We start from the raw sequence: 10,758 nt of genomic DNA, 5'->3' as shown, positions 1-10,758 counted from the left end.
TACACACACACACACACACACACACACACACACACACACACCACACGATATAGAAATCAGAAACTTAACAGTGGTCTGGGGGCTAGACCACACTACCAAGGGAAGATGGGAAGGGAAAGCAGGCTATGGGGGGAAAGGGTAGGCTGTATCCAAACAGAGACACCTAGTAAACTGAAGGAGATCAGGACCAGCCCAATGATGGGCAGATCTGAGGCTAGTCCTTGGGATGGGGTAGACACTGTAAGGCATGACTGACCAACAGAATTTGGAAGAAATCTAGAGACTATGGTACTCAGGTGAGAGTAAAGAATAGAGCATGTAGCATGGCCAGATGGCACAGGTCTGTAGGCTCAGATACTCCATGGGCTGAGGCAGGGGGATTGTAAATTCAAGGCCTTCCTGGGTGAGAGTGAGAGCCTGTCTCAAAAAACCAAGAGCTAGAGGTATGGCTCAACAAGAGTATCTGCTGAGAATTCCCCAGTGAGGACTGAGGTGTATCTCAGTGGTAAAACACTTGCCTAGAATCCCTCAGTGAGGGGTTGGGGGTGTGGTTCAGTGGTAGAGCCCCTGCCTAGAATCCCCCAGTGAGGGGCTGGAGGTGTGGCTCAGTGGTAGAGCTTTTCCCCTACAAATAAATGAATAATGGTTAGTACCTGGAGGATATGTACCCCTTTCAGGGATACCACGGCCAGCTCCCGCAGTCCATCCCCAGTCAGGTCCACATGGGCCATGGCCAGCAGGGGGCTGGCAAAGGTCCTTCGCCAGAGCAGGCGGAAGCCTCTGCTGGCCTCAGGCAGCCCATGGTACTTGTAGCATAGCAGCTCCTGTGGGCAGAGGGGTCAAGGTCATTCAGGCTGAGGATGGTCACTGCAGGAACAGATGAGTGACAGGATCCTCTCAAGACCCACCTGTCCATAGGTGGCCACCAGGACTTCTGGTTGTCCATCTAGGTCCACGTCAGTGACCAGGCCACAGAGGACACTGTCAAACTGGTCACTGCTGGGCAGGAGAAGTTGGTCTTCCAGGCCCTGGTTCAGAAGGTCCCTGAGGGTCCCCAATATGGGAGTAAGGGGAAGGTCATATGTCAGGGTCCTGCTGCCTTTGGTTTCAGACTGTAGATGATGCCCAACTGGCTTCCCCTGAGGTCCAAACCCACATTTTTGGAGACATGCACCTTGGTTTTAATGTAAGTAACTTTGAAGTCCCCACACAGGGCCAACCTATCTCTCCAGGGGATGGCCTCATGTTCATCCTGTGGACTCCATCCTGGATGCCCCACGGTGCTCCCAGGAGTGCACCCCCCCCATTGTGGCTCCTGGAGACACAGGTGCCCTGGTCCCTCACCTAAGTGCTCGGTGCCTTACAAAGTACGGAGAACTCTGTACTTGCATTGATATTTTCACTCTCAACCCAGAGTGTGTCAGAGCTGGGTGGAACTAGCTCACAGGAGCTGATGATGGCAGTGTGTGTACATACTTGTACTTGAGTGAGGGGAAGGTGGAGTGGGAGAGTGGGGGTGTGGGGGCTGGGGACGTAGTTTAGTTGGTAGACTGTAGCATGAATGAAGCCCTGGGTTTAATCCAGTGTGGTGGCGCTTGCCTGCAATCCCAGCAGAGGTAGAGGCAGGGAAACCGAGAGTTCAAAGTCATTCTTAGCAGTGTAGTTGGAGGGCAGCCTTGACTTCATGAGATACCGCCTCCCCTCCCCATCCCCAGCACACACAGAGCTGACTGTCTATTTTAGCATTACAATGTCACAATTTTGATGGTGGGAGCAGTGACACCACGGAAATTGCCAAGGACTACATGTCGAGGCCTTCACAACTGAGCATCTGCTGGCACCCCTGGTCCACCCATGCCAGGGGTATGGGTTTCTCTAAGGGTAGGAAGACATAACCACCCTTAGCAAATTCTCTACGAGATCCAGATGTGAGCACTCTCACCTCTTCCCTGACCACAGCACTTCTGATCCTAACCACCCCAAAGGATTGACAAGGTTAGACCACACCACATACATATGAGGTTGAACTACACCAGAAGCCTCAGGTGCCCTTACCAGTACACCACAGCTGGCTCCAACATGCTGGCAACAAGCAGACTGTATCCTTCCTGCTGTGCGCTGTCCTCGGTTGCTAGGGAAGAGACAGGAGTTGGAGAGCCTGTGGGGACAGGCTCTTCCTTATCCCTTTCCCTCCTGTAGTGAAGAACAAAGGCTAGACCTCAGGACAAAGATTAGAGATTGGACTACAAAATGACTGTGGCCAGACATTACACAGGTGTTAGATGACTATTTAAAAAATACAAAAAAGGCTAATGTTAGAACACAATAGGAGAGACAAAGGTTAGATTAGAGTTGAAGTCTAAGGTTAGACCACAGTGTGAGGATGGGGGAACCCTGTTTAGAAGGCACAGGGCAGGTCAAGGTGACTGTCAGTATAGGACAGACCAAGATCAAGGAATAGGAAGAAACTAGCACTCGGGGATGGGGTGAGACCATGATTGACAGAAGAGTTTTTAGTCCAGAGGGAGTGAGAAGGCTGGGGTGGGGTGAGTCAGTGTAAGATAACATGAGAAATGAAGGTTAGACCACTAAGGGAATGGTGACCGTAGGGACAAAGTTCAAGGTGAAAACACAATGGGAAGAATGGGGTTGAGTGCTAAAAGAAATGACCGGAGTCCAATCTGTGGCACAGCCTATGGGTTGGAAGGGCGCAGGGGGAGCACAAGTGTGGGCTCTTAGGGTGGGGACAGCTGAGCCTGCAGAGTCCACTCTCCAGATTCCAGGCTGAGAGCAAAGAGCTCACCATCGGAACTGGGGAGGCGGAACACGATCACACGGGAGATGGGCCCATCCTGCAGGATTGTCCATGTCTGCAAAATCTCTGCGTGGAGAGCAGGGAGACACTCAGGGACCTGTCCCCATCCCTAGGTTTGTCCCCGCCCCAGGCCTGACCCTCACCTTGATTCTTCTGGTCCACGTGAGCCACACGCACATAGCCACTCTGGCAGCCCAGAGCCGTGAGCCGCCGAGACGAGCCAGGCAGGTTGTGGACATCGAGCCACAGGACACTGGCGAGAGGATGATGGATGGGGGGACAGACAGGTAGACAGCCCAGAGCTCCAGCCCAATCTCTGCTTCCCAGGAGCACTAGGGGACCAGGCACCACCATAGATGCTCACTGAGCCCCATTCTAACCAATTTTCTTGAGGTCATGCTGCAACCAGAGAACACGCTACCTAGCTGCATTTTGTTTTTGTTTTTCGACACAGGGTTTCTCTGTGGTTTTGGAGCCTGTCCTGGAACTAGCTCTTGTAGACCAGGCTGGTCTCGAACACACAGAGATCCGCCTGCCTCTGCCTCCCAAGTGCTGGGATTAAAGGCGTGCGCCACCACTGCCCGGCTGCATTTTTTTTTTTTTTAAGACAGGGTCTTACATAGATCAAGCTAGCTTCAAAGTCATGATACAGTCAAGGACGAATTTGTACTCCTGACCCTACTTTCCCTACCACCGGAGTGCTGAGGTCACAGGTGTGCACTATTGTGCCTGGATTTTATGGTGCTCCAGGTTATGCAATGGAACTTAGGGCTTCTGAGCACGCTAGGTAAATATTCTACCAACTGAGTGACATCCCAAGATACTTCCTAGTTTCCCCAAGGTGGCCTCTACTGTGTATTGCACTAGATGGCTGCCTGCTCTATCTGGCTTCTCTGCAGTCAGTGTCCTGGTCCCTTGTTTGGGTGCACAGTGGGTGAATGGGCAGGGTCCCCTCCTACCTACTGGTCAGGTTCGTGAGCTCTGGGAAGAGGTTTTCCACGGGCTGCTCCTCAAACTGGTGTAGCTCCTCATTCTGGGGGAACGAGAGCCGGACTCTGAGTGAGTCATCAGGCTCCTGCACACAGGCCATCACCGCAGTGGGGATTCCCTACCGGCCTGTGCCCAACCTGCCCGCCTCACCTCCTTGTAGAGATGGATGGCTGGGTCATTCCCGCTCAGGAGAAAGACAGTCTCCAGTTGGCTCCCAACCTGGACTCTGAAAGCAGAGAAATTTAGAATGTGCTGGGACCTGTGTGGAGTTGAATTCCTCCAAGGATTTAGAAATGCCACTGTCAATTTATTTTGAGATAGGACTTCCTGTGCCCCAGGCTGGTACTGAACTCGTGGTGTGTAGTTATAGCTGACCTTGAACAACTGATCTTCCCACCTGTACTTCCCACACCCAGACTGAATAAAAAAACAAAAAACCAAAAACCTTTGCTGGCAAGAACCCTACCATTCAGAGATTCAGTTGAGAGCTGCATGACCTAGCGCTCTGCAGACTATGTACGCGGCGGACCCTTGTGATCTCAGAGCAGCCAGTGCAGGTGCAGGGAGCCTGCTGACAGCCCCCAACTGCTAGAAGTTTCACTACAGGAATAGGAGAGGGTCCTCGAGAATGAGTCTGCAAAACCTCACTGGTGGCAAGGGTCGATGAGATGGCTCATTGGGTAAAGGCAACTGCCACCATTCGGGATGGCCTGGATTTGAACCCCAGGACCACAAAGAGGAAGGAGAGCCCTGACTCCCGAGGGCTGTTCTCAAGACCTCCACCCACATGCTGTGGGACCCTCTTGCAAACAAGTAAATATAGAGGAATCTATCTCAGGACTCAGAAGGCAGAGGCAGGTGGATCTTTGTGAGTTCAAGCCATCCTGACCTACACAGTGAGTTCTAAGACAGCCAGGGCACAAAGATGTTGTCAAAACAAAACAAAACAAAAACCCAGCAAACAAACAGCAATAGAGAACCACACAACCAGAAAACCTCTTCCCTCTAGAACCCCATGATTCTGAAGCCCTATTTCTTGTCTCCTCTGGTAGACCAGAACTGTTAGAAATCTTTACCCTGACTATCTCGAATCATGCAAATCCTGGCATCTTGAATCTTGTAGATTCCAAATCTGGCAGGATAATGCTTGTCTGAAATCCCAGCACTGGGAAGGCTGAGGTAGGAGAATTTCAAGTCCAAGGCTGGCCTGGGGCTACACATTGAGGCTTTGATTCATGATAAGGTATTCACATACACGCATGCACACCAGTACATACTTGCACAAGCACATGCATGTACCCCCTTATCCTTCCAAAAGATTCATTTTTATAATTCTCACTTGCTAGACTAGAGATCTGGCCACTAGGACCTATAGACCAAATCCAACCCATCCACTGAGTGCTTTTTGTAAATAAAATTTTATTAGCACAACCCCAGCCATTCATCCACAGTGTCCTGTTGCTCCATTGGCAGAACTGTGCAGCTGTGATACTAATTGTCTGACCCTCCAAACTTAGCATTTACTAACTGGGCTTTGACAGAAAAAAAACTTGCAAAAAAATGTTGCCAATCCTCGTGGATTTCTGAAGTCCTGAAGTAGAACCCATGTGCTCTGGGATTCTAAATGAGAACCTAAAGATTCTAGATGTTCTGAAGTCTACCTCCTTACAAGTCCGTCTACAGATTCTCAGCAGCTTCTGGGTTTGGTAGAATCTTTTTTTGAGACAGGGTCTGTATAACTCAGGCTAGCTTTAAACTCATTATGTAGCCCAAGATGACCTTGAACAAAATTCTGATCTTTCTGTCCCCATCCCCTGAATGCTGGAACTAAAGGCATGCACCGACCATGACTGGCTTATATAGTGCTGGAAACGGAACCCAGAGTTTTGTGTGTGCTAGGCAAGTGTTCAGCTGCCTGAGCTGTATCCCCAACCTTCAACTGCACCTTTTAAGTCTGGAGACCTCAGCGCTTCTGACTCTTGAGAATGATCCCAGGTCTGGGAAGTAGAGATCCAGAACTTTTGGAGTTGAGTTCTAGGGGCTCAATTAACTCTCTGGAATGAGCCACCTGACAGGTGACAATGTGGTGGTTCCCTAGTCATCTTGGCTGCATTCACTCCAAAAAGCACCATCAGAACCAGACTGGTGATGGCGGGTATATGGGTTCCAATCTGCTACCGAACTATGAAACCCCACTTCTTGATTATACTTCCCATCACTTCTTGGGCCCCTAACAATACCTGTTTCCACCCAACCCTTAGTCTGTTAAAACTCTTTTGTCTTCCAGATAGGGCAAAAGCCTCAGAGGAAGGCGGGAAAGCAGGGGTGCCCACGGTCACTCACTCTGCGTGGCACAGCTGGAAAGGGGTGAACTGGAGTTCCAAATTCAGGCAGCTCTCTGCAGAAAGGACACAAGCTGAACCCAGCCGCACCTGCCAGCCCAGTCCACCCTCTCCCCAAGGCTCTACTCACCTGCAATGGAGTCCAGGTTGTATTCCGAGCCAGGTTCATAGTCACAGTAAATGTTAAGAAAAGGACTGCCCTTGTCTCCTGAGTCCTAGGGGTGGAAACTGCCCTCAGGGGAGGTAGAGGAGGCGAGAGGCATCTGGAGCAGATTCAGGGCACTTGGGGGAGACTAAGGAAGAGGGTGTGGACAGGTGGAGGGCGCCGAGGTACCTTTATAAATGTGATGCCCACAACCAGCCCTCGCTTTGGGGGTGACTTGTTGAAAGTGTCGATGGAGACGATCTCAGCATCCACTACGAGAAGAGTTCAAAGTTCACCGATCACTCCTGAATCACACTGACTTCCTACATTGTAGTAAAACCTTTGGGTCTGCGGGAGTCTTAACCAGGTACCACGCTGTTAACCTCTATGTTTGCGAAATCCTAGACCCTAATTACTTCAGACCCTGACGACCCCTGTATCGGAACCTAATGATTACCAGGGTTTAGTTTAGTTTTTTTTCTCTTTCTTTTTATTTTTCTCTCTTGAGACAGGGTGACTCTGTGTAGCCCTGGCTGTCCTGAAATTTGCTCTGTAGACCAGACTGGCCTCGAACTTAGAGATCTGACTGTCTCTGCCTCCTGAGTGCTGGGATTAAAGGCATGTGCCACCACCGCCCGGCTTTTGATTACCAGCTTTAACCCTGACCTCGCATCACAGTGACCAAAGACAGTCTTAGCCTCCCCTGCAACACCAGACTCCAGTCCCGCCCCCTACACCACAGTGCCACGCACCGGGGATGTAGTTGAATTGCAGTTCTTTGGCCACAGGCCTGATTTTCTGTCGGAGGTCTTGGTAGCGGAAGCCGAGCACTTTGCCTTTAAGTGTGGCGGCTAGCAACTCCCCTCGTCCGTCTGCTCCTCCTGCCAGCCCGTACACGTTACTCTGCGACGAAAACCGTGTGAAGCTGTCCTCGCGGAGTGGACAGGGTCCCGCCGCCACGGCCGCCTCCCCCATCCCGACCTTCCGTGGTCAGTCCCAGCTGGCTTGTTGCTCCACAACCTGCCCGGGAACCGCCACTCGCGCACACTGATGACGTCAAAAAAGCGGCCATCGTTGCCTTCTCCTAAGCGGGTGCTCGGCTTCCTTCCTGGGCGGCCCAGACAACGTTGTCTTACTGCGCCTGCGTGCTCTGTTTTCGCCCCATTTCAGAGCTAAGGAAAGGGTCTTCTAGGACTTGACATGGGAGAAGGGAACGGCTCCTGGCCTTTTTTTGTAAGCGGTGTGGAAAATAGAATAAGAATCACCATGATCATCACGGTGTGTGTATGTGTACGCCTGTGATTCCAGCACTTGGAAAGTGGAGGCAGATGGATCAGGAGTTCAAGATCATCCTCTGCTACACAGAGTTTGAGGCCCACTTTGAGTATATAGGTAGTTTCCAGGCTAGCCTGCCTACATGAGACACCCCCACACACACACCTAAAAATATACGCATTCTCCAACAAAAAGTACCAGAACAAAAGAATAAAACCTAATTATAACCCTTTTGTATAAGCACATTCCATCTGTCAATTTAATTAAAACTCATAATCAAGCTGAGGCTGAAGGACATACCTTGTCTTTTTTCTTTTTAGAGACAGGATCTTGCTTCACAGCCCTGACTGAACCTGTAATTTACATATCAGGTTGGGCTCAAACTGTGACAGTCTTCTTACCTCTGTCTGCTAAGTGCTGAGAGCATAAATACGTCTTTCTAAAGTGGGTCCTCTTATTATTCACTCATCTTTACTATTTGTGTACCGTGTCATGTGATCAGAGAACAACTGTGGGGGTCAGTTCTCTCCAGTATGTGAGTCCCAAGGATTAAACTCAGGTAATCAAGCTTGGTGGCAAGTGCCTTTACCTGCTGAGCCATCTAGCTGGCCCTAAGGTACTCTTTTTGTTGTTGTTTTTTTCCTTGAGACAGGGTTTCTCTGTGCAACAGTCCTAGTCCTGGAACTAGCTCTTGTAGACCAGGCTGACCTTGAACTCACAGAGATCCGCCTGCCTCTGCCTCTTGAGTGCTGGGATGAAAAGTGTGCACCACCAATGCTCGGTGAGGTAAGTAAATTTTTAAGAGCACACAGATAGTAAGCAGCAGCTAGGATTAAACCTAAATAAATTATAACTTCATACTTAGCAATATCACCTTTAAAACAGTAAAGTGTACCTTTTGTTTTCTTGTTTGTTTCAAGACAGGGTTTCTCTGTGTAGCTTTGGAGCCTGTCCCGGAACTAGCTCTTGTAGATCAGGCTGGCCTTGAACTCACAGAGATCCACCTGCTTCTGCCTCTAAGTGCTGGGATTAAAGGCGTGTGCGCCACTACCACCGGGAGTAAAGTGTACTCTGATCCCAGGTGAAAGATCGGTTAACCTATCCATGCCGATGGCAGATGAAATCACCTGCTTTATTGAACATTCATAGTGACAGTCTGCAGAACCATTCAGACTACACCTGGCTGTCACAAATTCCTCACCAGAACTATGCAAAGGCTTTACAGAGGATGAGCCTGAAGCTCAGGGAGAGCAGGGATGTGTTCAATGATGGAGAAGGGTTGCAAGCCAGATGCTCCCAATTTCAAGGCCTTCAGGGGGCCTGGATTTGCCACTTCATTGTCACAATCAAACCTCAGCACCTGGAATACATGGCCCGATACAAAGCAGGCTCAGTAAACATGTTTTAAAAAAGCCCACCAACTATGGGCCAGGAAGATGGCTCAGATGGTAAAGGTGTTTGCGATGCAAGCCTCACAACAACCCGTTGAATGTGTGGAATCCAGACTGAAAGAGAGCCAGACAAGGGATGCACATCTGTTAACCCCAGGACTCCTTTGGGGTGGTAGAGCTGGAAGCTCATTGGCCAGTTAGCTTGGAGTACTCAGCACAGCAGCATAAAGATCCTGACTTGCCCACATCTTTAATTCCAGTATGTAGGACGTGGAGGCAGGCAGATCTTTGTGAGTTGAGGCCAGCTTGGTATACAGCCAAAGTTACATAGTGAGACCTTGTTTCAAAACAAAACAAAAAGACCCTGCCTCAACAAAAAGGAAAGAGGGTTGACTGACAATGTCCTTTAACCCCCACAAGAGGGCCATGGCACCTGTGCAGTGCATACATGTATTTAGATACCTCCAACTCTGTGGTAGGCCCTTGGCCAATGTTGTTAGTACTGAGACCTTATATGGGCAGTCTTCAGAGGTAGTGTGGATATGGAGGAGCTGGAGCACCCCAGATGCCTGGTTTAGTGACGAGCTCCTGGCAGGCGGGCCTAGTACTGTGCACCCAGCAGCTGTTCTCTGAATCATCCAGAGTGAATGGGATGTGAAGGCCGGCATGGCCTCCCAAGTTTTGTGTCTATGAGTATGTAATGAATTCATCATGTGTAGTTCACATACACGGGAAGATGGGCTATCAGTTATCTTGATCTATTACTCACAGTCCTTTGAGACAGGGTGTCTTGCTGAACTTGATACTATGCTTCTGGCTACCAAGCCCCAGCAATCCTGCCCGTGCCCCAACTTCCTGGGTTAAAAGTACGTGCGGTCATGTCAGTGTTTGTTTTTTTTTTTTTAGACAGGGTTTTGCTGTGTAGCCCTGGCTGTCCTGGAACTCAATTCTATAGACCAGGCTGTCCTTGAACTCACACAGGTCCACCTGCCTCTGCCTCCTGGGTGCTCGGACTAAGGGTGTGTACCACCATACTCAGCTATGCCAGTGCTTTTTAACGTGGGTGCTGGGGATCTGAACTTGGGTCCTCATGCTTGTTGCGTTAAGTGCTTTACCCACTGAGCCATCTCTTCAAGCTGTGTAGTTTGTTTTCATCAGGCTGTTTCTGACTCAAGTGGCAATTTATAATCCATGTTTACTTATTATATGAGCCACTTATGAAGCTTCTAAAACACCAGAAGGGTGGCGACTTCGGTCTAAGCAGAGCAGCAGGATGTGGCCCTGGCTTGTAGATGGTTGGCAGTTTGGAAGCAGAGCAGGGCTGAGACTCAGACTTGGGAATGGACAACAGATTCACAGGTCTCCTTAGCAACGCTCATAGTGGACAATGAACGGTCAGTCTCCAGCCTTAGGTTTCTCTAGAGCTGAGGACCGCTCAAAGTTATCAACTGACTGAAGCTGTGGGGGCACTGGAGGGACAGAGGAGCAGAGCAGGATGTCTGGAAGGCCAACATTTTCTACTGGTCCTGCTTTGGCCAGGGCAATCCCAAAGGGAAGGACCCAGCCATGGCAAACCCAATGTGGGGGTGGAGTGGGTATGAGGCTCCTGCCATCTCTCCTGGCAGTGTGGAAGGAGCGGGGTGGGGAGAGCAATCAGGGCCCACCCTCAGCTTACAGACTGCACGCCAGTCTGCTCTTTATCAGAGTCTGAAGTTCAGCTGGAGAAACCGCTAACTGCCCACAGGACAGCCAGGGCCCGAGGGGAATGACAACACGGGCAAAAGGGACACCAGAAGAGAC

General features: G+C 50.2%; 1 protein-coding gene across 2 annotated transcripts in view; it reads right to left on the bottom strand.

Moving 5' to 3' along the window:
• The window catches only part of Kptn (kaptin, actin binding protein), an 8,656-nt gene extending 1,299 nt beyond the window's left edge, over positions 1–7,357 (bottom strand). The window contains exons 1-11 of one of the 2 annotated variants that reach the window (XM_050130320.1): positions 7,045–7,357; positions 6,482–6,564; positions 6,278–6,362; positions 6,149–6,203; positions 3,956–4,031; positions 3,779–3,848; positions 2,959–3,147; positions 2,804–2,881; positions 2,056–2,131; positions 909–1,044; positions 654–824 (exon numbers count right to left, since the gene is read on the bottom strand). In XM_050130320.1, the coding sequence (XP_049986277.1) occupies positions 654–824; positions 909–1,044; positions 2,056–2,131; positions 2,804–2,881; positions 2,959–3,147; positions 3,779–3,848; positions 3,956–4,031; positions 6,149–6,203; positions 6,278–6,362; positions 6,482–6,564; positions 7,045–7,267 (1,242 nt within the window). In that variant the 5' untranslated portion in view covers positions 7,268–7,357. Of the gene's footprint in view, positions 1–653; positions 825–908; positions 1,045–2,055; positions 2,132–2,803; positions 2,882–2,958; positions 3,148–3,774; positions 3,849–3,955; positions 4,032–6,148; positions 6,204–6,277; positions 6,363–6,481; positions 6,565–7,044 lie in introns of both variants that reach the window. The other variant, XM_050130322.1, reaches the window with a different exon arrangement.
• Between the last annotated feature and the right edge of the window lie 3,401 nt (positions 7,358–10,758).

This window comes from Alexandromys fortis, unplaced genomic scaffold (assembly GCF_014885135.2).
Source record: "Alexandromys fortis isolate MF-2015 unplaced genomic scaffold, M_Fortis_MF-2015_v1.1 scaffold_325, whole genome shotgun sequence".
Lineage (NCBI taxonomy): Eukaryota > Metazoa > Chordata > Mammalia > Rodentia > Cricetidae > Alexandromys > Alexandromys fortis.
Note: the sequence above shows the minus strand (reverse complement) of the source record. Positions and strands in the feature narration are given on the sequence as shown.